Source organism: Nicotiana attenuata, unplaced genomic scaffold (genome assembly GCF_001879085.1).
Source record: "Nicotiana attenuata strain UT unplaced genomic scaffold, NIATTr2, whole genome shotgun sequence".
Classification (NCBI taxonomy): domain Eukaryota; kingdom Viridiplantae; phylum Streptophyta; class Magnoliopsida; order Solanales; family Solanaceae; genus Nicotiana; species Nicotiana attenuata.
Window position 1 is genome coordinate 162,748 of NW_017671869.1, and position 26,112 is coordinate 188,859.

The following is a 26,112-nucleotide window of genomic DNA, read 5'->3' on the forward strand; positions in this document are numbered from 1 at the left end:
TGTATTATATTATTTCTTAGAAATTGCTCATGTACTTGTGACACCGGGTTCTGGGATGTATTTGGGTTTATTCATAAATTTTAAAGGTTGTTAAATGTTTCATTATTTATTCGGAGGAACCTATGTATTGTTTTAAATGTATAAAAGATGTATTTTCGGAAATATTTAAATGAGAATTTGATTAAGTAGTTTGATTGGCTTGCCTGACAGCGATGTCCGGCGCCACCACGACCCTTAGTGGATTTGGGGTCGTGACAATTGGATATTCCTATATAAGGGTACGAAATTCTATTTGTAAGGACAGATCGAAATATTGAAATACATTCTTTACTTTTCTGTTTTCTCGAAATTCTCTACCTTGACTTTGCAATCAATTATTTTCTTAGTTATTCTTATTATTTTCCTTTGATATCATTGTGAAAGTAAAGTAAAACTAGTTATCAGTACCTCCTTTTCTTCTAAAATTAAATTTTGATCAAAAGACATATTTTTGGTTAAACACACATGTGATGATGAGTAGGCATTTTGTACCATTGATTCTGCTTTAGAAAGGCGCTAGTCAACTTCTCCGATTTACTGAAATAAGATTTTATGAACCTACACCTTGATGATAAATTCATCCCTATGGAACAAAAGAACATTGTCTTCTTTTCATATCCTTCTCTTTGTGTACATTATATAGAAGATGGGTAAGCTTCCAGCTACAATAGAACCCTATATGTTCAATAAAACATCAAAGACACTCACCCATGATAATTTTACAAGAGAGATGACAAATCCTTTAAAAATCAACAGTTTTTAGTTCTGTCTCCCACATTTCATTTGGACAGGAGATTCATCCTCAATGTCATTAGCGTGCTGATTTACATGGAAAATTGAGCTGCATCAGGCATGGAGTAAGGAACCTAAAGGCTGAGGGGATAAATGACTAAGTAAATTGGAAAAGGTGGGTCAAACCACCTAAAAAAATTGCAAGAAGTTTTTTTGGATGCAAAACTTAGCTTCAACTCCATAATGACAAAATATACGACTTTGCATCATTTTCATGATCCGGAAAAAGAAAGAAAAAATTAAATGGAGCTTCAAATTTTAGAAAAATGGAGGAATGAAGCTTCAGATCTATATAATGGAGGAATAATGTATTTTACAAGGAATGAATAAGAACCCACTTAAATACAATTTTGGATTGTTGGCCGTTGGGAAGAGAGCTTTCACGCTCCCGTGCATCGTGTTTCTCACGCAGCAGGCTGATTAGGACCAACTGATACCACATGGGCATGGTTAACGGTCAAATGTGTTTATTAGTTAAGGGAATCATGAGTTCGAGTTCAAATGAGAAAGTTTGAAGTTCATGTATCGGCTTTTAAAAGCCCTATAAATTTAAGTGCCCAGGGAGCCATTATGCCTTTTTTAAATTTTGAAACTGAGATTTCTTGAGATCAACTATTTATGTGAATCATTAAACTGTTTTCGCTTTTTGAAAATTATGAGGATGTAATCTTTTTTGGGAAAAAAAGAGGAAGAAAACTTTGTATAAAAGGACCTAGGCGCTTTCATAAGAGCATTTGCATATAATTTTTATATTTATTGATATATTGTTATGGTTGTGTGCTTGTGCCACATTATATCCAAACTAGGAACATATTCACACTGTAGAACTGGGGTTAATTAATTACATTGCTCCTATTACATGTGCAAATCCTTTTACAGCACATAGGACAATTAGTTTTCTACTTGTATTACATAAGGTCAAATTTGATAATTTATGTTTAACCTAAAAAATAGGTGTATGTCGTGCGTGGTTTGGCGGGGGTGGGGGGTGGGGTTGGGGGGTGTATTAAAACTTTAATGATGCAAGTCAATTCGCCGTCACCTTATCAAGTTGATTGAGAACATAAACTATTGAAATTAAATACCAAAGTTAACCATTATCCAAATCTCTATTTTAAAATGCAGAATGGGGACTCGCCCCGGGGCGGAGCACTCGTAAAACGCCCCTGGGCTTATTTGTGGGTCTTAGTTCCGTGAGACTTACGCCTCGGCCATCGGGGCTTACGCTCCGGACACGCCCAACGCTCAGCATACTGGGCTCGCCTAATAGAACTTTATGCAATTTGTATGTAACTAACCTTGTAAATCCTTAAATTTTCTTAATAAATTGTTAACTCTTCAAAATTACTTTTTTCTTAATCATAAATCATTAAGTTGAGAGTATTTTATGTCATAATTAAAATAAAAATTATTGCACGTTATCCACTAAGACTGCTATGATAGTTAATTTTAAATAAATCTTTCATTTAAAAAGTATTTATTTATTAACTTTTGTTTGTCTTTACTATATAATAGTCCGTAATTTTTTTATAATTATTTTTCTAAATATTATTTTTTCACGTTTACGAGATACAATACTTATTAATTTAATAGCTCACTATTAGCTAGTAACTATTTACAAATAATTAGTTATCATGGTATTGTATGATGAATTATGTGTCACTTTATTAACTTGTTCAAACTTAAAAATAAATGATGCTAGAGAATCATATTTAAGTTATGAATTATGTTTTATATAATTTCTCTTTCAAATAGAAAGCATATTAAATAAAAGGAGTATTTTAAGAAAAATATCAAATTATAATATCGAAATTCTTTCAATAATCATTACTCCTTAAGAAATACATATAAGATTTCGTATCAAATACATTATTTTTTATGTTTGAATTGTGATGACGTTGCAGCTAATTTGAGATATATGTCATACTTTTCGTATTATTCATAGTTGAATTGTAAATTATAAATATTTTAAATAGATTATTTATTGCAATTTTATGATTTTAATATAATTTTTATTTTATACTATATTAAATTTGGAAATTAATAAAATTTAAAGATCCGTGGGACTTACGCCTCATGTCCCAGGGCTTACGCCTCATTTTATTAGAGGTAAAACACCTCGCCTCACGCCCCGTCTTTTAAAACATTGATCCAAATAATATTATGTCCGAAAAAATAGTTACATGTTATAATGTAAAATATCACATGAATCGTATGGAATGCGAAAAAATTATTAGAACTCGATCAATGCACCAAAGATTTTAATTTACACTTGTCAAATTGATAAATTAGGTAGAAATATGTGACATTTAACTATGTCTTTTTACACATATCATGCAGTATTGGCTTGATGTCGACATCAGACTTGAGTAAGTGTTTTACCAAATAATATTACTCAAAATCATGCCTTTTTGTTAATCTATACATTTTATTTTACTAGAGTCAAATATTAACGTTTTCAGCAATTATTCTCATAAATATTTATACTTCAGGGACTATTTTAGTGCTAAATAATACAATATATATTGAAATATTTGTTGGACTTTAAAGGCATTGGGCTTCAAAGACTTTAAGCATTGGGCTTTAAAGTCTAAGAGTGTGAATTGGAAATGGTGGGAAATAAAATGGAGGGAAATGAAAATTTGAATAAAGTGAGCTTTTGACTTGCACTTTGTCCCTCATTGGTGAGGGACAACTACATTTGTGTGCTTATATATAGAATCACTTCTTAAAGCTCTTAAAAGGAGTTGAAGAGAATGAACCATCGCGCCGTCGTCGCTCGCTCGGCTCGGGTTCGGCTTTGGATTTGGATTTGTCAAATGATCGATCGATAAGATTATTTTTGGACAAAATTTATTTAACAATTAATTAAATGCCAGATCACTGCTGAAGATTCGGAAGGATAGTCTGGCCGCGGTAGGACCGCGCCAGAACACAGAAGGCTAGTTTGGCTGCGGTCCTGGCGTAACCGCGGTAGGACCGCGGCAGGACGCGTAATCTTCTGAACAGACACCTTTTCCAGAACAAACATCACACCTTTTCCAATAATTGCCTATAAATTCTGAGGCATGGCTTCGTTTTTAACACACCAAAAACATTACAGAACTTCCTTCTTTCTGAAAATACTGCATTCTAATTCGCAGTCTCTCTCTCTCTCAAATTCGTAAGTGTGATTTTGCTACGTTCTTTGAGTTCGTTGGTATCCTGCAGTTTGTATTGCCACTGTTGCAGGAAGGTTTATTCTGTTTCATCCTGGGAGGATTTAATCCATTACCTTGGCAACTTGTGAGGGGTTAAAATTCCTTAAGGACGCACAAGCAAATTGTGGACTCGGAATATTTCTTATTCTTTACTGTTTTCCAGTTTCTTTTATTCTTCTAACAGTTTTCTGATTTTGTGTTTTAACACAGTAGCGAACAACAAGCTTAAGGAATTTTTTACTAACGTTTCTGTGTTGAAATATATATTAAACTATTATTTATATTTTGTATACCGGTTTGGAGACTAAAGCCTTCGTGCTTTCTACTCCAATGATTGTTCTGTCCGGTTTAAAGTATATCAAAACTTTACCGGAATAATAAACGTACGGGTTTGAAGTATATAAAAACTTCACTATTGTTACGTGTTGTATGTTTGGTTTGGTATTCAGTTTGAAGATATCAAAACTTCACTAATTTAACAAAGTTCTGTTTTGTTTCCAACTCTACAGAAAAATGACGAATGAAAACCAAACTAATGGAAATGTTGCGGGAACGGGTGCTACTGTTACGAGTGTTGCTGCCTCGTCAAGCCGTTCAACTCCTGCTCATGCTATGGCACCAGCAGAAAAACCCGGAAAGTTTTCCGGTATTGACTTCAAACGTTGGCAAATGAAGACGCTCTTCTATCTTACTACGTTGAGTTTGCAGCGATTTATCAAGGAGGATCCTCCAGTCCTGGCTGAAGGCACTCCGGATGACGAACGATTTGTTGTAACTGAAGCATGGAAACATTCTGATTTCTTGTGCAAAAACTACAGTTTGAGTTGTTTGGAAGATAGCTTATACAATGTCTTTAGTGTCATGGAAACTTCAAAAGCGTTATGGAATGCGCTTGAGAAAAAGTACAAGACTGAGGATGCCGGACTTAAGAAGTTTGTGGCTGCAAGGTTTTTGGATTTCAAGATGATTGACACGAGGTCGGTCATAACTCAAGTCCAAGAATTACAAGTCATTGTGCATGACCTCCTTGCTGAAGGTATGNCGAGGAAAATCATGGATTTGTATAGAAGTTCTGATTGTGAAGCCAGACAAATAGGTAAACACCTTCAACAATAAATCCAGGGCTTCTAAAGTTTGTTCTTTATTATCTTATTAGTTTATATCAAGCCACGTAGGGCCAATTCCACATTTACAATTTTCAAGTAACAGATAAACACGCGCAAATTATGCCGAGGTCGACGGCCCGCTCCAACAGAAATGTAAATTGTGCACTGCCGAGGGTCGAGCGGCACGAACCATAGATGCATCTATTCTCACCGAGGCGTTCGGCCTGTTCCATAAATAAACACATATCTTGCTCGCGAATCATCCATGCGACGCAGGCACACATAAAATACATGCTCAATCAGTCAAATAAGAACTTATCGGGGAATATTTATTCAAATAAAACCAATTCTCCTTTAACAATTTAAGAAACGAAGTTTAATCCTTTTAGAAATTTACTTACTAATTCGATGTGAGTTAAACAATTCGAGCTACCAATGGGTTCACAATTAATCCACGTGCAACATGCTTTTGGGTCCTAACTACCCGGACAATAGCATAATAGTAGCTACGCATGGACTCTCGTCACCTCGTGCGTACGTAGCCCCCACAAATAGGAGCACATAATCAATTACTTCACATATGGGGTAAATTCCCCCTCACAAGATTAGAAAGGAGACTCACCTCGCTCCGAAGACTCAAAACCGGCATTCTACATTCTTCCGAGGACTCCAATTGATGCACCACGCTCCAAGACTAGCCAATGGTTACGCAAATCCATTAATATATGCTCAAATATTCATTACAACTAATTTATAGCAATTCCTAACCCCGACTGGAAAGTTGACCAAAACGCCCTCGGTCCCACGTGCCCAGAATCCAAAACTTTTCGAAGATAAAGTTTACCCATAACCTTAGGAACTCGAATATATAATATTCTCTTAATTCCATACTCAAAATCGTAATCAAAATCCAAGATTTCTAATTTCCTAGGTTTTCAACCAAAACCCCAAATTTACACTAATCTTCATACTTAAATCCATACATAATTGATATATTTAACACAAAAGTGATGGGGATAACTTACCTTGACATTGACGACGAAAATCCCCTCATTGAAGCTCTCCAAAATCGCCCCAAGCCATGAGAAATATGAGAGAAATGGCCAATCCCCGACTTTAAATTAACCTTCTGCCTCCAGGGATTTTCGCTTCTGCGGAAATAATCCCGCTTCCACGGTCCCGCTTTTGCGGAAAATATTCCGCTTCTGCGGTCCCTGAGCTCAAGCCCATTTTCGCTTCTGCGATGAGCCAACCGCTTCTGCGGTTCCGCATCAGTGGATCATGGGCTGCTTCTGCGGTCCTGGCTGCCCTCGCCCTCGTCCGCTTCTGCGGCTTCTTCTTCGCTTCTGCGGGGCCGCTTCTGCGGTCCCATTTCCGCAGAAGCGGAAATAACAGATACCAGCTGCCTCAGCACTTCTTCAAACTCCGGATTCGATCCGTTAGCCACCCGGAATCCACCCGAGGCCCCCGGGACCCCAACCAATCATACCAACCAGTCCCAAAATACATTACGGACTTGCTCGAGGCCTCAAATCATAACAAACAACGTTAAAACCATGAATTACACCCCGATTCAAGCTTTATGAACTTTGAACTTTCCAACTTCTATTTCGGATGTTTAAACCTATCAAATCACGTCCGATTGACCTCAAATTTTGCACACTAATCATATTTGACATTACGGACCTACTCCAACTTTCAGAATTGGATTCCAACCCCGATATCAAAAAGTCAACCTCCGGTCAAACTTCCCAAAAACCTTCAAATTTCTATCTCTAGCCAAATGGCTTCAAAATGACCTACGGACCTCCGAATTCACTTCCGATCGTGCTCCCAACTCCAGAATCACCATACGGAGCTATTCCCAGACTCGGAATGCCAAACGGACATCGATAACACTGAAATGCACTTCAAGCCAAACTTAAGAAATTCCTTCTAAATTGCTAACTTCCACATTAGGCGCCAAAACGCTCCCTGGTTATCCAAAACCCGATCCGGGCATTCGCCCAAGTCCGAAATCATCATACGAACCTGCTAGAACCTTCAGATCCCGATTCCGAGGTCGTTTACTCAAAATTCTAATCCTAGTTCATTCTTTCAACGTTAAGCTTCCGAAATGAGAATTCTCTTCCCAAATCAACTCCGAACTTCCCGAAATTCAATTCCGACCACGCGTACAAGTCATAATACCGGAAATGAAGCTGTTCATGGCCTCCGACGGCTAAACGGATCGCTAGCACGCGAAACGACCGGTCGGGTCGTTACATGACCAATTTGGATTCACACTGAAAAATTTCACTTTGGAGATATAACCCTTCCTATCAAAGGGCTAAGGATTTTATTTCTAGAACTCAAATTCGAGACCTATAGTAAGGATGATTGAATACTTACCACACCCACCAAAACTTTTGATGGTTTGATAGTTCCGACCTTGAGTTAAAGTTGGATATAGTGGCTTTCCCAACTATTCTTGGGGTTTTGCATTTACTTCCTAACAAAGCTTATAACTTTATGGACTAAAACAAGCACCCAAGCAATGGCACGCGAAATTTGACCAAACAATATTGTCAAATGGCTTTAAGATTAATGAATGTGATAAATGTGTTTACATTAAGAACGTTCCAAATCATATAGTCATTGTTTGCTTATATGTTGATGATATGCTAATAATGAGCAAAGACATTGCCGACATTTATGCTACTAAGCGTATGCTTGCTAGTAAGTTTGATATGAAAGACTTAGGAGTTGCCGATGTAATTCTAGGAATTAAAATCCAGAGGACTCCTCAGGGTCTAGCTTTGTCTCAATCACATTACGTGAAAATGGTACTTGAAAAATTCAAACACTTGGAATTTAGAAGTGCAAGAACTCCAATTGACTTAAATCATCATCTTATAAAGAATAAAGGTGAAAGTACGTCTAAATTGGAGTATGCTCGTGCGTTGGGAAGCTTAATGTACATCATGAACTGTACACGACCTGATATAGCTTGTGCAATAAGTAAACTTAGTCGATTCACAAGTAATCCAAACAAACATCACTGGGTGGCAATGAAACGAGTTCTGGGATATTTGGAATATACCCAAGACTACGCTTTGTACTACAATAAATATCCCGCGGTTATCGAAAGATATAGTGATGCAAATTGGATAACCGGCTCAACAGAAACAAAGTCCACAAGTGGATATGTTTTACTGTTGGTGGAGGAGCAATATCTTGGAAGTCTTCCAAACAAACGTGCATCGCTCGCTCTACAATGGAATCAGAGTTTATAGCTTTGGATAAAGCCGGTGAAGAAGCTGAATGGCTTCGAAATTTCTTAGAAGACATTGCGTTCTGGCCAAAACCTTTGGCTCCTATTTGCATACATTGCGATAGTGAGGCTGCAATAGGACGGCCAGGGAGCGTTATGTATAACGGAAAGTCTCGTCATATACGACGAGACATAACACCGTTAGACAACTACTTTCTAGTGGAATTATCACTATTGATTATGTAAGATCAAAGGATAATGTGGCGGATCCGCTTATAAAAGGCTTAACTAAAGACTATGGCCGAGGACAAGTCAACATGGCGGTAACTCTACCTAGAATTTTGGATGTTCCGAGATCTAGGTTCAAGGAGCTCAAACAAAGTTGTGATTGACCGGTTCAACATTGTCAAAGTAAAATCTTTGGTCCCTTCTCGTGATGAAGACAATGTTCAGTAACAAGGATAGAACTTTACACGTTCTTTAATGATTACCTAAGTTTGGTGTGGTATTTATCAAATAGTGTCAATCTAAAGGATTACACGTAATCACCTATGTAAGTGTAAAGTGGAAGCCGCTTCAATGAGAATTTTGTAAGGCCAATTCTCTACACACTTATGAAACCAGGCGGTGTTCATGGCTGAAACGAACACAACAATGAGAACCAAAAGACGGTTAAGGGTTGGTTGTGTGACATATGCTTGTCTAGGTATACACTAAAGTTCGACGGTTCAATTGATCGAGTATATCCAACATATGTTCACTACGGAAAATTCAAAGGGAAACCTACTTATCCAGATGCGATTAATCCTTACTTGCAAATCACACAGCTTTCATCTATGATCATTCTTGTTACAGCCATTCCCATTAATGTGGGGAATTGTTGGACTTTAAAGGCATTGGGCTTCAAAGACTTTAAGCATTGGACTTTAAAGTCTAAGAGTGTGAATTGGAAATGATGGGAAATAAAATGGAGGGAAATGAAAATTTGAATAAAGTGAGCTTTTGACTTGCACTTTGTCCCTCATTGGTGAGGGACAACTACATTTGTGTGCTTATATATAAAATCACTTTTAAAGCTCTTAAAAGGAGTTGAAGAGAATGAACCCTCGCGCCGTCGTCGCTCGCTCGCTCGGCTCGGGTTCGTCTTTGGATTTGGATTTGGATTTGTCAAATGATCGATCCATAAGATTATTTTTGGACAAAATTTATTTAATAATTAATTAAATGCCAGATCACTGCTGAAGATTCAGAAGGATAGTCTGGCCGCGGTCCTGGCGTAACCGCGGTAGGACCGCGCCGGAACACTACTGCAGATTCAGAAGGCTAGTTTGGCCGCGGTCCTGGCGTAACCGCGGTAGGACCTCGGCAGGACGCGTAAACTTCTGAACAGACACCTTTTCCAGAACAAACATCACACCTCTTCCAATAATTGCCTATAAATTCTGAGGCATGGCTTCGTTTTTAACACACCAAAAACATTACAGAACTTCTTTCTGAAAATACTGCATTCTAATTCGCAGTCTCTCTCTCTCAAATTCGTAAGTGTGATTTTGCTCCGTTCTTTGAGTTCGTTGGTATTCTGCAGTTTGTATTGCCACTGTTGCAGGAAGGTTTATTCCGTTTCATCCTGGGAGGATTTAATCCATTACCTTGGCAACTTGTGAGGGGGTTAAAATTCCTTAAGGACGCACAAGCAAATTGTGGACTCGAAATATTTCTTATTCTTTACTGTTTTCCAGTTTCTTTTATTCTTCTAACAGTTTTCTGATTTTGTGTTTTAACACAGTAGTGGACAACAATATTTTACTAATTAATTGAGTATTTTGAGTCAAAAGGGTGCCTAAAGACATTAAAAAAACAAAAAAAATATTTAATATGTACAAACTAAAGAGCATTATATTAGTGAGTGAAATTTATGTCTAAGTTTTATTTTATTTTATCAGCGGAGTTTAATCGTGGAATAAAATTATCAAAGCTTAATTTTCCAACAAGAATTGACTAATTAAGCTTAATAAACCAGGAATATAACAGTACCTTCTTTTGGGTATATCCTATATTAATAAACCTTATCCTAATGATATCCAAGTTGTAAATCTAATCAAACCCCGTGTCGGAAAAATAGTAATTTCCCATTAATTTTTTTATATTTAGTCCTCGTTATCCTAGAGATATCCAAGTTGTAAATATAATCAAAACGTAAGGTCAAGAACATAAAAATTCCCAATAACAATGTGGACACATTTTAATACAATATAATTAAATACTCCTCAACTCTTTTTTCCAATATTTTTATACATGCAATAACTCTTTCAGCACCCCACCCCCCACTCTGCCCACCCCACCACCACGATTGTCCTCAATCATTCTTCTCTTTCTTCTTCACTTTTTCTTTCCTCCAATCATCTCGTTCAAAATTTTTATTTATTTTTATATATATCTGTAAATAATCTCTTGAACTTTGAAGTGTGAAAATAGAAAAAGAAAAAAAAAGAAAGACATTTCTCTTTCTGCACGTCTCTGTGTATATGTACTTTTCTTTTTCTCAATTTGGTAATCTACTCGATCGTGGTCCACTTTTTGTGGGTGTTTTCGTTCTTATAAATTTTTAGCCAAAATTTGCTCTTTTTCTTTTGTTTGGAGTCTTTGCTTTGGTACCTTTCTGCTACTGTCCTCTGGCTTTGAGAAATTGAACTGTTGTTGAGGTACTTTCTTTTATTTTCCCTTTCTTTTTGCTGGTTTTGACACATATTCTGCTTCTCTTTTTACGAGTCGGTCTTGAAATTGAAGCTTGTGAACTTGTTTTCGTGAGGTGTTAATGGGTTAGTTTTGCTTAATCTAGTTTTCTAGGTTTTAACCTGTGTGAGTTTGCATGAGGGGGTTTCGAGTGAGCACTTTTCCTTTTTTTTTTTGAACCTTTTTTTATTGTTTGGGTTTTGGGTAACTAATAGCCTGCAATTCTCCTGACAATTCTCCCTTTTCTGTGGTTGATGTTAATTTTGTATGTGATTATATTGAGTTTAGAAAAAGTTGGGAACTTTGACTTTATTTGGGTGTTTTTGTAATGGAGTAAAGAAACAATCTTTAGGTGGTTTTGGAAGTAGTAAAGAAACACTCCCTTGTTTTGTTTTGAGATGAATGAAATTGACCATAAACCAATGCTGGTGTTTTTGCAGTTGTTTATCTATGTTCTTCTGTCTGATTGTTTATTTATTAACTTTTATTGCTCAAACATCTTTGAAAGATATTTAGTACGGATTGGAGAGAGTAGATTTTTGCTAAGTAACCTATTCGGTATATCTTGGTCTCATTTAATTTTGTCATTACTAAAGTGGAAACAAGGAGTTGCAGAGGTTTTTAAAAAAAAGATTAGATCTTTAATTAGAGTTGGCATTTTTGGAGGATCCTGTGGGTTTAGGATTTTAAGGAGAGGTATCTTGGACCAAGCGAAAGTTATTGCCTAATTGATGTAGTTGTGGACCGAAAAGGATGACTATCTTCTATGGCAAGAGTAAAGCTTTATCCATAAGTTTAAGAAGTGAAGCTGCAACAGTGGCAAGAGTTTAAATTGTGCAGTTATCTTAATTTGTCTATAAGAGCTGGTAAAGAGCACTCACTGCCTTATCGACCAGTATTCTCGTCCTGTACATGCCTATTAAGTTAATTTTTAAGTTAATTTTTTTTTTTGGTTAAGATCCTGTCTGGTTTCTTTAGCAAATCTATATAAATGTAGACTATGAAAACCTCCCATTCTTCAGAAAGAAAATGAATGATTCAGAATAAACTCACATAGCAAATGTGAAGGTGATAGGATAGGCTCAACCTCAAAGTGTTCCTTCCCGTCAGGGGCGAAGCTACATGGGGTGGTCGTTGAAAAATTACACTGTATATATAGGTAAAATATTAGATTTTAAAGGTATATAACATATATTGAACACCCTTTATCGGGATTTTTTTTTACTTCTTTCAAGTAATGCCCTAGATAAAATTCCTGGCTTCGCAACTGCTTCCAGTTATATAATGTTGAGAATATCACTTTACTATGTAATATCGTACTATTTTATGTTAGGTAGTTTGTGTGCTTTTGATCTTAGCTGGATTGTTTACCAATTTTTTAAGTTGGCCCTTTCTAGTTTCCTTGTGTTTGAAAGTGTGGGACAGTATCCTGTGACCAATTTTTCAAAGTGGCCGATTGTCCACCGAGATTCTCCATGAATGATACTGGATTTATTAATCGGCCCGACTTATGCTGCATTACAGATCCTCTAAAGATGCCAATGCTAAATGTATCGAAAGAAAAGGGAAGAACACCGTGGGAGATTTTTCCAGGAGTTGATTCTATCCATGGCTCAAATGATGCTTCGCTTTTTTCGAGCTCAGTGCCTGTTCTTCTACATGAGAAGCGTAGGAATACATTTATGAGTCTTCTACTCATACTTCATTTGCCTATTTTCTTTGAGAAAATCTCACATCCTTTTAATTTCCTTGAAATTCTTGGTAATAGTGAAATTGAGTGAGGTGGACCATGGTCATCAGTCCGTTGATGACGCATCAGCCAGCTTGAAAGAAATTCACCCCGATGTAGAGGTTGAGGAGCTGTTGGATGATGGTGAAAATCGTGCAATTGGAAGCTTGCTCCCTGATGACGAGGATGAACTTTTAGCTGGCATAATAGATGGGTTTGGCCCTAGCCAATTTCCCAATCACGTAGATGACTTGGAAGAGTATGATCTTTTTGGAAGTGGAGGAGGCTTAGAATTGGAGTCTGATGCTCATGAAAACTTAAACTTCGGTATATCGAGAGTGAGTCTGGCTGATCCTGTTGTTAGCAATGGAGCTGCTCATGTTGGATTTTCAAATGGTGGGGCAACTGTTACTGGAGAACATCCACTTGGAGAGCACCCTTCGAGAACATTATTTGTTCGCAACATAAATAGCAATGTCGAGGATTCAGAGCTAAGAAGTCTCTTTGAGGTTAGTTACTCACGGCGTACACTGTGTAGCTATTATTATTATTATTATTATTTTTAATTTTCACGTGAACTACTCTTCCAGTTTGTCCGTGCTCTATCCTAATGGGAGTTCCCTGCATTTGTAATACTGCTTTCTCTTAGGGATTGATTTTGTTAGTCGGTTTTGCAATTGATCTAAACATATATTGCTCTTCCGTCTTCTTTTCTGAATTGCTGGACGAGTATTTCTGTAGAACAAATTTTCTTTTCTGCAAGTAATACTTTAGGATGTCTTTTACTTTTTCTGGAGGCTTCATACTGATTCTGATTTCTTTTTTCTTTCTCTAGACTTGATCAGTTGAACTGCCTTAAGGTTTTGCTTTTTCTTGTTGATACATATAGTGATATTCTGCTTATTCTGAGTTTCTCTTGTAGTGATAGCATACCTATCTCTGTTCATGAGATGTATCGAGTTGTTGGGGAAACCTGCTATCTTATTACTGCATGAGCTGCAAATTAAATTTAACAAGGAAAATGTCAAAGCCCTGGCCTAATGTGTTTGCAGTATCACGTCTGAGTTTACTGGTTGTTTGACAGACAAGAAATGTCTTGGAAAGTTGCTGATTTATTAGGTGTTTTTTCCTTCTTATAATCCGTTTCCACTTTTGACATACTTTTTGTTTTTGCTAATTAGCAATATGGTGATATCCGGACTCTCTACACTGCGTGTAAGCATAGGGGCTTTGTCATGATATCCTACTTCGATATTCGTGCTGCTCGAACTGCACTGCGAGCATTGCAAAATAAGCCACTGCGGAGGAGAAAACTAGATATACATTTCTCAATCCCAAAGGTGGTAATTTGCAGGCTGCTTTTAGTGGTTTACACAATTAGATTGTATGTTACATACCTTTTCCTGACTAACCTCCTCCTTCTCCTATTACTCTTCTTCTCTCCACCTCTCAATGTACATATATCAGGATAACCCCTCAGACAAAGATATGAATCAAGGAACTCTTGTGGTATTTAATCTGGATCCGTCAGTATCAAACGATGACCTCCGCCAAATATTTGGGGCTTATGGTGAGATCAAAGAGGTCAGAGACTCAAATAGTCGAATCATTTATTTCCCATTTTACTCCATCTATTCATTTCCCCTCGTGTGCTACCTCAAGGGGCTAGTTGATATTAAGTATATGTGATATCCCAGTTTCTCTCATTGCAGATAAGGGAAACACCACACAAGAGGCACCATAAGTTTATTGAATATTATGATGTTAGAGCTGCAGAAGCTGCCCTTAGGTCCTTAAATAGGAGTGACATAGCTGGCAAGCGCATAAAACTTGAACCAAGTCGCCCTGGAGGAGCTCGTCGAAAGTGAGTAATCCACTATGATTTGTTTTCTTGATCAAAATAAAACTAGAATTTGTTTTCTAACACTTTAGAAGCTTAAAGTAGTCCTTTCTGGTTCATGAGCTTCACTAACCTTTTGCTGTTAGCCTGTTACTAGCATCCAGAACAACCTAGTTACTTTTCATTCCTATCCTTCTGCTCTGTTTTCACAAGTGTCTGGCTATGTTCTCCTTTTTTTTTGATAACCGAGAAACCCCCGAGTCCAATGGCACATGGTTCGAAACTCGGTGTTTCTGTTTTCCCTTTTCTTTTTTGCTTTTGTTCCATTTCGCTAAATTGCTGAATTAGATTACAGGATGATGATCAGACCAGCAAGCTCCCCCCAATCTCCCCCACCCCCACCAAAGCAAAGGTAAAAAAAGGAAATTACTGAAGACTTCAACTGAAATGAGGAAAGTAATAGTAGCATAGACATGTAAAAGTAAGTGTAATTACACCAACAACTTACAATGGCGTGATGGTGTCCCTTTGCATACTCTCTTCTCTCCTTGGTTTAAACCATGTTTATTTTAAATACTGAGATTCTTGTGCATCTTTAAGTGGGATACTCACCAGCTGCTGCTTCTCCTTCCTTGTGGATGCTTTTTCCTCTCAGCCTTTTTATACCCTCGAACTTGAGCTCTTGTTGAACACGCCATATAATATTATCAGTTTGATATCATGTAAATTCTAGAGCTTGTTGATGTTTATGATGAGTCTTTTGGTTGGTGTTCCTTCAACAAATTTGAGGTTGCACTACTTTGAGCTTGTTGATGTTTATGATGCTTCTGTTTTTGGGCTGTTACATATCTGGGTTCAGTTTATTGAATCTTGAGTCTGATCTAGGCACACTTTTCTTCTTTATGCTGCACTTGTAGTTCTACGTTGCAAACAAATCAAGAACCTGAACAAGATGACTCTTGGACTTTTCGGTACCCATTGGGTTCCTCAATTGGTAATTCCTCGCCGGGTAAGTTTACTGAGTGTTTCCACTTCTGTGTAATGCTGAAACCATTTAAGGTTCTTCTTTCTCTTCTTTTGTGCCTGTTGTTCTTTATTTTTTATTTTTTTAATTTGGGTTGGTAGAAAAGGCGGCAAGTGATGGACTTAATTAATTAACTTCTTTGATTGCAGTTATACTATCTGATAGTATGTGCATTCTTATATTTCTGGCAGGTAATTGGCCACAGTTTGGCAGCCCTATAGAGCATAGCTCCATGCGAAGTCCTGGCACTTCACCGGGCTTTAGATCCCTGAGTCCCACAATGGGCAATAATTTACTTGGTTTAGCTTCAATTTTGCATCCTCATGCATCAAATTCCTTGAGGGTAGCACCTATAGGTGAGGATCACAGAATGGGCGGTCATGCAGATGTCCCTAATGGTTCAAACCATGGTGTTCCCTTCCATCAGTCTCATTCTTTCCCTGAGCCTAAGATAAGCCAGTTTGGTGGAACAGTGTCATCTTTGGGTGCCTCAAATTCAAATGGTTCTGCTGTTGAAACATTATCAGGACCACAGTTTCTTTGGGGCAGTCCAAAGTTGCAACCTCAACAGAGTAATTCTTCATCCTGGAAAGCCCAGTGTTTGGTGAATGCTTTTACATCTGGTGGTCAGGGTGACATGTTTTCCTTGTCAAATCATCAAAAGTCTTTCCTCAATTCATCTCAGCACCATCATCATAACCTTCACCATGTTGGATCTGCTCCATCTGCTCTTCCCTTTGATAAGCACTTTGGTTTTTACCCAGACTCTCCGGTCTTAAGTCCAAGTTTTAGAGGTATGGGTATAGGTCCTCGTGACGGAAGTTTGATGGTTAACTATGGTGCTCGTACCACTTTGAATTCTGGTGTTGCTGTTCCAGGGAATATGTCAAACAATGGTTCTCCTGGTTTTGGCATGATGTCTTCCCAAAGACCGAGTCCTTTATTCCTAGGTAATGGTCATTTCTCAGGACATGCAGCTTCTAGCTTTGAGGGGCTGACTGAACGCAGCCGCACTCGACGTATTGACAATAATGGGAACCAGATGGACAACAAGAAACAGTTTCAACTTGACTTGGATAAGATTAGATCTGGCGAAGATACTCGGACAACTTTGATGATTAAAAATATTCCTAATAAGTAATGGCAACTTCTAAATTCTTGTACCTTGTTAAGTATAGCTTATTTTTGTCTTGGTGACTTGACATTGTCTTCATCCAGGTACACCTCCAAGATGCTTTTAGCTGCTATTGATGAACAACATAAAGGCACTTATGATTTTCTGTATCTGCCAATTGACTTCAAGGTAATCCTACTAAAGTAGTTCGGATTATGTGGTTTATTGTTTTTTCCCAAAGTCTGATTAAAATTCTTGTTTGCGGCAGAATAAATGCAATGTGGGATATGCATTTATCAACATGGTGTCTCCATCACTCATTATCCCATTTTACGAGGTTTGTTTTTGTCTATTCTTTTAAACGTAGTGTATAACTTTCTTTTTCTTAAAGTAATTGAGCTATGAGCATTGAAGCTAGTGTCTCCTTGTTTTATAGTTCCCACCTTCCCATTTAAGTATAAAGATCGCTATGCCTTCTTGATTGCCTTTCCTTCTACGTGTTTGTGCTGATGTTTTGAAGGAAGAGTGTGTGCTGAGTATTCAATTTCTGCAGGCACTTAATGGAAAGAAGTGGGAGAAATTCAATAGTGAGAAAGTGGCTGCTTTGGCTTATGCTCGGATTCAGGGAAAGACGGCCCTTGTAGCCCACTTCCAGAATTCAAGTTTGATGAATGAAGATAAGAGGTGTAGGCCAATACTATTCCACTCAGAGAGCTCGGAATTAGGGGATCAGGTAATATAGACCGTCTCATTAAGAATTAAAGCATGCAAAATATAACTACAGGTGTTGTGCATTATGATTCCGCTTGCTTCCCAGATATGTTCTGTTTGGTTTCCTGGTTTTAGCTTGTTTCGTGTTCGTCATGTCAGCTGGCTTTGATTTTTTTCCTCTAGTTTTCAGGCTATGTGATTGGATTTTCTTATCGAGATGATAACATTGAAATTGCAACTTTTGCATCAAAACACAATTATAGCTAAGGTGAAAACTTTCATGCAGATTGTTCAAGAGCATCTTTCATCTGGGTGCTTACATATTCATCAAGTCTGTCGGTCAAACGAGTCAGACTTCCTGGAGTCACAAGGTAGCCCACCCGAGGAGGATCCAGTTGACAAACTAGAGAATAGCTAGCATTGGCATTCACAGTTTTTTCTTCACGGCTTGAAGAGTTTGTAGCTGTTAGTTGGTAAGTGTCGATAGACATATGTAGAGTAGCATGATTCGAGGCACAAAATAGAAGTATGACGTTTTGTATTATAGTGAGTAGGTGTTTTTGGTTAGAAATCTCTTAATAGGAAGAGGGTTCTGAATTATGTGGAATCGAAGCATCTGCAGTTCTTGATGTTGTAATCTTTTGGCAAATTGAGATAGCAAATACTATCTCAATATAGATTGCAATGTTGTAGTTTTGCAACATTTTTGGTGGATGGAGTAAAGAGCTGATGCTTGATTTGTATAGTGGGAGGAAAGCTGACTGTTATTTTGTGTCAAGTGTTTATGGAAAACCCACACTCCTTTTTCTAGGGAGAATTACATATCTTATGATATTTCTGTAACACGTCTTTATATATTACATAAACTTCTCTGGAGACTATTCTATACTTTTTTTTTTTTTTTTGAGAAGGTAACAATTTTCATATTAAAAGATAGTAGTCCTTAGCACAAAGAATGTGCCAAGGAGTAAAAAAAGTGTTACAAGACCCAAAATGTTGCAAAAACTGTAACAGCTACAAGGAACCAATGAGACTATTTTGTACATCAGCAATAACATTTTGTATTTATGAGGTTTATTAAAATGACTCAGCAATACTATTTTGTATAATGACTCACCCTGGCCAATAACACAAGAAGCGAGCATTTAATATAGCGTGTACAATATTAAAAACACGTGTTTGATATTAAATGGGAAAAAGATTTGTTTTCAGTAATATCATACATAGTAATTATAACTTGATGGATCTTTTCCAGTTCCAGTTCTCGACAAGTTATTCAAAAAAAAAAAAAAAAACCTACTAAAGATTATTGGCGCCACTTATAAAAACATATTTCACGCAAAAGGTATAAAGAATTAATTTTGATTTATTTATTCAATTCTTTGAAATAAACAAGCTTTTCTATTCAGGAAAACAGCATTTTGAAGCCTTTTATTGAGAAGATAATTTTAGAGCATTAATAAAAAAGAAGAAGATAATTTGAGAGTATTCTAATACAAATAATATACAGCATTGCCATTTACATAAATAACCACATGAAAAGATAATATCCTATGCTGCTGATAATAACATGTACAAGGCAGGAGAATCAGAATCAACTCCAAGGCTCTGTGGGCTCTAGCATTTATACTTATTGCCAAAAAAAAAAAGATCTGCAGACGAGAGTTAAAGTGTACCATTAAATATAACTTAGGACATTCTACCTGCATCCAAATTTGGACCATGTTGTCTAAATTTCCATTTTTTCAGTTCCATCCGAATCTGGACCATTATGTGTAGATTTCCCTGTTTTGAGTTCCAGGTCTATTAGGAAATTACATCTATTTTCTTCTCTAACATAGCGGACATGTCCATTCATCATATTGACAAGCTTCTGGGAAAAATTTAACGCAATTCCTTCCTGTGTTGTCCCTCTATTTCTTCCTCCAGACATGTCTTCGATTAGAGCAGCAGGTAGTCCTTGGCCAGGGTGAGTCATTCTAGTAAATTAGAAGAGTTACATAACATTTATCTGTAGAAGTCGTTTTATAAGACATACATAAAGTTATTGTAAAGCTATGGAAAATAATTGTGGCTCGGGGGAAGGGGAGTAAAGTCCTTCACAAGGTGGTTGGTTTCAAAGACTACAAGAAAGATGATAACAGTTACAAAAGACGACAACTGAGAATGTTCTTCCTTTTTTTTCTTCTCATCTCACTTGAAAGATTTAAAGTGAGTATTTGAGAACAAAAAACAAATTCAGATAAGTGAATAAAGCACTGTAATATTGCCAATGATTAGATTAAACCCAGTGAAGCACTTCTATGGTTTAACGTTATACATTGCATGAAAGGACAGACACAAGATAAAATGAGTAAGTTCATGTTGTGTAACAAACCATCAATAGATAAATAGCTCAGATCATGTTACCTGAATTGGAGATGGATACATTCATTTCCATCTTGTATGAGTTTCAGACCAGGTAACACCTTGATTTCCACCCAACCATCGGGGGAAGGTGCATGATGAACTACACTAAGCAAGAAATCTGAGAGAATAAGCTGAAGCTTAATTTGATCACCATATAGAGGAAGAGTTTTGATCTGGTCAGGGATATCATGCAGCAGCTGTAAGTTCTTTTCCTTGAGCAAAATCATTACTTGACTCACGATAGCATCCACAACATTTCCTAGAACGAATTCCTCCATGTTTAGCTCCACTTTGCTGCTAAAACCAGGAGAAAGTAATGTGCGTTTAGCAGACCTTTTAAACAAGCTAGTAGCATGGGGATGATCTGAAGTAAATCATAGGGGTGAGGAAGCAGAAAAATTACCAACACAAGAAAGTCACAGGGAAACAAAACAAGAGAAACTAAGAATCAACATAAATATATGTGGTGGCTTATTGTTGCACTGGCGAATACAAAAGAGTCTTTACAGTAGCTTTAGAAGAAGAGTAAACTTATAATGTGTTTGCAGTCTTTTGGGTACTTCTCTCTGTTTTTTCTTTGGGCTCCAGTAAACTGATCGCATGCCTCTTGAAAGCTATTTTCAAGTAAAATTAACAGATAATGAGAACCAGCTTCTCAAGACTAGGGGTGGCAATTTGAGCCCAAACCCATCCAACCCGCCCAGAGATTAATGGGTTCGGCTACAAATATTTTAGCTCATGGGTCTATTTGGGTTGAGCCCAAGTTGTCCATTCTGACCCATTAAGTAGCCCAAATATGACCCATGAAGCTCACCCAAAACAAAGGGATCTCAACCCAACTTATCTAGAAATTTACTTAGCTGCCCCAATTTTTATTTTATTTTATTTTTTATTTTCAATTTTCTATTTTTTTTATTTTTCTGCACCACCCACCCCCGCTACCCCCCCTACGCCCCTAACCCCCTCAATTTTTTTTTTACTTTTTTTTGTATTTTTAATTTTCTGTTTTTTCGTTTTTCTGCATCACCCACTCACCCCAACCCCCGCCGCAAAATATTTTTCAACTTACACATTTGAAATACTAATTTGTTATTTAAAAAAATATATTTTGATTCTCAAAATACTACTCCCTCTGTTCCAGTTTATGTGAATCTATTTCCTTTTTGGTCCATTCCAAAAAGAATGACCCCTTTCTAAATTTGGAAACAATTTAGCTTAAACTTCCAGCTCTATCCTTAATGAGAAGCTTTTATAACAACACAAATACTCTGGACCCCTTTTTGACTTGTTTAGGACTAAAATTCTAAAAGTCTTCATTTTTTCTAAAACTTCGTGCCCAGTCAAACAGGTTCACATAAATTGGAACGGAGGAGTAATAGTATTTATTTACCTTTTATACATAGGTGTATAAAAGATAAAAGGCTTTGTTTATGCAAGGTGAGCATGGTTTAAAACATGGGTCAAGTTGGGCGGGTTGGGTTATAACCCATTGTTTAGCCCATCTTGACCTAGCCCATCTTAGCCCAAGTATACTTTGGGCTGGGTTGGGCAATGACCCATTTATTGACCTGACCCATCTTGATCCACCCAAATTCAGCCCAACCTGCCCATTTGCGACCCCTACTCAAGACTGGGATACAGTGTCCAAATATAGCTCATCAACTAAAGAACTATCAATACGAGGCCAAGCAAATATGAATAAGAAGTTGCAGCCTAGCAAACTTCAAGCAAATTACTCTATAGTTGAATTTACAGAAATTAATATAAACCATGATAAGGGAAGAGTTGGTGTAGTGGAAAGATGAGAGGTAACCGCTACTCTGTAACCACTGGATGAACAACCAATTCAGAAGGTCTTAGAAGAAAGAAAATTATTCTCTGAGATCATATACGAGATTTCCTCTATCATAAAGTTATAATCAGTTGAGTGGAACATATAAAAATATAAAAGAAGATATAGAATTATTTTAATCAGGGTTCATACAGAGGAAGCATTACCCGTCCTCTATACTTCCAAAATCCATATTGTCAATAACAGACAGTATCTGTTTCTCACAGGCTTCACTTGTCTCCAGAAGCTGCTTCTGATTATCTGAAACACAGGTGGCTTCAAGGAGTTTATGGGTAAACTGGATCCCATTGAATGGATTTTTCATCTGCTGTCTGATATAAGAAAATTCTTTAATTTTTAAAAGGGATTCTTTATTGTCTTGTCTCTCATCCGATGCCTCTGGGTCGACCAGTGTAGGCTGCAAGAAGCAGAAACACCCAATTACATTCCCATGCTCATCAGTTCTCTTGTTTGCTGTTAAGAACACTTCCACAAACTCCCCTGTCCTATTAAAAAAGCCAAATGGAAGCTTTTTGGTGTCACGGCCACTAATTGCTTGGTAGAAAAGGATCATAAATTTGGTAAGCGCATCTTGTCCCCTAAGACGACAAAGACCACCAAAAATTTCACCAGGAAGTGTTCTCCCCAGGATCTCATATCTTGTCCAACCAGTCAACCTTTCCATTGCTGCATTCCACTCCGAACAGCAAGCATTTTCATCAGAAGCAAATATTGGTGGAATCAGTGGATTAAGACTTTGTACAATAGCCTCATAATCTCCTTGCAACTGAATAAATTTATCCATGACAGCTTTCTCAGGAGTGACATCTTGAGCCACAAAGCACACACCAACAACATCATTTTTGTGGTCCCTGCTTGTGCAGGTATTAGTCACAAGGTATATAACTGATTTTGGTGGATCTTTCCCAAATATTCGCAACTTTATTTTCACATTTTTGTCCTCCTCACCTGAATCATAAGTTATCACAAGTTACAATGAGAGAGAGGTGGAGGGGGAGGGTGCGAGAACATTTACCTAGAAGAGGAAAAGTGGTCCTTTGCAATTAAAAGAGTGCACTGAAAGAGTAAGCTAATTTTCACTATACAGCGGAGATGACTGATTAGTCATTGCTGAAAGCACAGTATTGCCCCAAATGTAGATATGCAGGTAACTGCGCATGTGTTGTAATATACAAGATGGCAAGCCGATTCAATAAGTGTAGGTAAAAAAAGTGTACGTAGCCAATTCTCTTACCAGTAGGCATGAATTTCAAATCTAAGAAGGTAGACCATCAAGTATAGACTGCAGTGCATAAAGAATGAAGATAAAAAGAACACAATGAACACACATATATAGAATTATAGCCATCGGATGTAAAGCATGTTTCCAAATTATAATGATAACTATTAAGGCTAAAAAGAAATACCTAACAGAGCTTTACATAGAGCCTTTTCAACAGTTTCATGTGAATCTTCATGAGCAATATCATTAATGAGAGATTTTCCAATAGCTTCACTAGCTTGCAACCCTGTTAAGTCAGCAATCTTCCCATTCCATCCATTTATTAAGCCAGATGGATCAACCCCGAAAATTGGAGCAGTGGCCGTCTCAATCAACCTAACCATTTCCATTGCCACAGAACTAAGTTCATCCATGCTTGGGCCATCAGCATCATTCTGTTGAGAAGAGGTCATAGTTTTCCGGGAACTGTTGTCAAATTCTTGAATTGATTCTCTCATTATGATTTGTAGAGAATGAATGGCGTTAATCTCCGGAACATCCCAAGGCATACTTCTACTTTTAACCACTTCAAGAAAGGCATTAAATGAAGATCGTGGGTGCATTTTCCCTCCATCATCTTTATCGTCTGGATGATGCTTAGCACCTCCCCACTTGACTTCTTTTGCTGTGTGAGACCTGAACCAGAATAGGAAATCCTCAGAAGTAATTCTCGCAGTAGCCATGCCACAAACTTCATCTCCCAGTAAAGTTGCACCAGGATAACCAGCATCTGCAAGACTGTCCGTACTTAAACCTGTCGAGTCCTTATGAGCAACTAGTAACCACTCTGCAATATCTTTAACTTGTGCTTCAGTTGGTGTCACCCCAAGCAACCAACATTTTCCACCGTAATAAAGTGCAGCTCCATCGCACTTGACAAGATCCATAATACTAGGGGATTGTGTTACAATGCCAAATGGAACATCTCGAAGAAGCATGTCACATAATAAGGTCTGCATTTGGAGAGTTTTCTTCTCAGCCAACTGTGATGCCAACTGGAGCTCCATATGAAGCTGCACCCCAAATGCCTGCATGAAGAATTCACATGCATACCGAAGCGGGAAAGGCACATAGCGGGGAGTACTGTGATGACAAACAACCAAACCCCAAAGCTTCCTCGAATCACTGCTATTGATAACTACTGACATCACCAACGACGAAATAGATCCCATGTTGGCCATATACTGTGTATGGCAGCTATGAGGTGATCTCAGAGTCGAATTTACCAAGCAGAGAGGCTGCTTCAGTTCTTCACTCTGAACAATCTTAACAGGCTGTGCATTGCAATCACATATCATCCTAATTCTGTTCTGCTTGAACAAGAAGCGAGCAGCTTGCGGGATATCTGTTGCAGGATAATGCAAGCCCAAATAAGGTTCCAAGTCTGATCTCCTAATCTCAGACAAAACTTCACCATGATTATCATCATGGAACTTATAAACCATGACCCTATCATATCCAGTCAGCTTCTGCACATCTTCCACCACCATATCACACAGAACCCCTATATCTCCACCAGGTAGTGACTGCAACCTAGATATCGACCGGATAGCCAGTTTTTGTGACTGCACAGCCCCAGCAAGCAGCAATGCAGGATCACTAGAATTAGCAGGCTCTAAATCAATCACAATCCCCACATCAATCCTGTGAAGTATAGCATAAAAGGGCTTATGGGTACTCCTAGAATGAACCCATATAGGGTTCAACAAAGAAATTTCCCTAGAGGTCATGGCTTTAGCCAATGAAGCCCCAGAAGAAGGGGTGAAAAGGGTTCTAGCATCAACACCAATCAAAGTAATCAACTTTGATGACTCAGCTATCTTAAAACCTAACATATCAAAGCAATTCTCACTGTAACCTATAATCTTGAAAGTATGTTCCTCAATAGCAAGCATACAACCAAATGGTTGAACAAGCCCACCCCTTTGAATTCTTGAAAGATAAGAAGAGATTTCTTCTTCATTAGCATTATCCTGAGGTGCATAAAGAACTGATCTTGAATAATTAAAGGACTTACCAGAGACACCAGACTGTTCAAACTCATCCATGAGCTTAGCATCAGCATTGTACTGAGCCATAGTTGCCTTGCTGGTGTTGTTCATGTTACTAGCAGCAGAGGAAGAAAAGGTGGAATCTTTGTTAGAATTCTTCTTGTTTTGGAGATTAGGGCTTGTGGGTCTTCCTCTTCTTCTGGTTTTACTGCTGCTCTGAAACTCCATTTTATGGGATCTTGATAATGGTATCTTAGAAACTGATCAGGTGGGTTCAGTACGAAGAGCAGATGGTATTCTATCATGTCTGTACTTGATTCTCCTGTTTGTGCCTGCCTTGTAGCTTCACACATATCTCTCTCTCTCTCTCCAATTACAGGGTTTATCTTCTTGTAATTATGTCATTATACCTTTCTAATCACTGTCTTAATTCATGTTCATGGATGACATTCTTTTATTTTCATTTTTTCCTATTGTTATTCCTTTTGAGCCTCAATTAATTTGGACTCGCGCTATATAAGACTAATCAAATTAAGATAGTTGTTTCATTGCTTATTTTCACAGTAACCCTTAAATGATAATACATGAGATGAATATATTCTCCAAAAGTCTAACACCTTATTTTTTAAATGTGATTCATTCTTCTACGTATGCAAATAATTAATCTTTTACTTAACATGTCATTATTATTTTCGCAGATCAGCCAATATTGTTCGGGATCTGTTGAAATGCAGTTATAATTCTAGAATATAAAATCATACTCATTTCTGACACATGTAAGCTAAATATCATCTTCCCTGCGACGTTCTGCCACAAAGTTTTTTCATTTAAAAAAATGGAAACTTTAGTTTTTTCATTTTAAAAAAATGGAAACTTAGGTTTATTCATTTTTAGCTATATATAGGTGAGAATAATAAGTACTCCAGCTAAAATAAATACGAAATAAGAGTTTTAGATGAATTTTTATGAACCACAAGTTTAAAGGTATATTAAAGTTGAGAGATATTGTTGTCATATTAGTAAACCATAGAAGCTGGGAAAGAGAACGATTTATGAGA

The 26,112-nt window shown here is 37.4% G+C and overlaps 2 protein-coding genes across 4 annotated transcripts; one reads left to right on the plus strand and one right to left on the minus strand.

Annotated features, from left to right (window-relative positions):
• The first annotated feature begins 10,843 nt into the window (after positions 1–10,843).
• On the plus strand, positions 10,844–18,422 carry LOC109210635 (protein MEI2-like 5). 2 transcript variants are annotated; one of them, XM_019374088.1, is made up of 13 exons: positions 10,844–11,092; positions 12,648–12,791; positions 12,892–13,361; positions 14,034–14,192; positions 14,320–14,436; positions 14,565–14,716; positions 15,610–15,701; positions 15,908–16,510; positions 16,595–16,853; positions 16,935–17,019; positions 17,099–17,167; positions 17,384–17,563; positions 17,828–18,422. In XM_019374088.1, the coding sequence occupies exons 2-13, from the start codon at positions 12,659–12,661 to the stop codon at positions 17,957–17,959; spliced, it is 2,451 nt and encodes an 816-aa protein (XP_019229633.1). In that variant the 5' UTR covers positions 10,844–11,092; positions 12,648–12,658; the 3' UTR covers positions 17,960–18,422. The 2 variants fall into 2 exon arrangements, with proteins under 2 accessions (XP_019229633.1, XP_019229631.1); XM_019374086.1 differs by having other exon boundaries at positions 10,845–11,092; positions 15,908–16,853.
• Positions 18,423–19,001: 579 nt separating this feature from the next.
• On the minus strand, positions 19,002–25,572 carry LOC109210636 (phytochrome E). Of its 2 annotated transcripts, none has more exons than XM_019374090.1 (4): positions 23,209–25,572; positions 21,949–22,750; positions 19,951–20,244; positions 19,002–19,520 (listed from the first exon to the last, which is right to left on the minus strand). In XM_019374090.1, exons 1-4 carry the CDS (start codon positions 25,280–25,282, stop codon positions 19,271–19,273), a joined length of 3,420 nt encoding a protein of 1,139 aa, XP_019229635.1. In that variant the 5' UTR covers positions 25,283–25,572; the 3' UTR covers positions 19,002–19,270. The 2 variants fall into 2 exon arrangements, with proteins under 2 accessions (XP_019229635.1, XP_019229634.1); XM_019374089.1 differs by having other exon boundaries at positions 19,951–20,247.
• Between the last annotated feature and the right edge of the window lie 540 nt (positions 25,573–26,112).

Bases quoted from the DNA above. Each gene is read 5' to 3' on its own strand.
- LOC109210635 (XM_019374086.1), top strand. From the start codon at position 12,659: ATGCCAATGCTAAATGTATCGAAAGAAAAGGGAAGAACACCGTGGGAG. The intron at 12,792-12,891 runs GTAGGAATACAT...TCTTGGTAATAG, and splicing joins TGTTCTTCTACATGAGAAGC to TGAAATTGAGTGAGGTGGAC. The intron at 13,362-14,033 runs GTTAGTTACTCA...TTTGCTAATTAG, and splicing joins AGCTAAGAAGTCTCTTTGAG to CAATATGGTGATATCCGGAC.
- LOC109210636 (XM_019374089.1), bottom strand. From the start codon at position 25,282: ATGGAGTTTCAGAGCAGCAGTAAAACCAGAAGAAGAGGAAGACCCACA. The intron at 22,751-23,208 runs GTATTTCTTTTT...CTTATGATTCAG, and splicing joins TCTATGTAAAGCTCTGTTAG to GTGAGGAGGACAAAAATGTG. The intron at 20,248-21,948 runs GTAATGCTTCCT...TCCTGGTTTTAG, and splicing joins TTTGGAAGTATAGAGGACGG to CAGCAAAGTGGAGCTAAACA.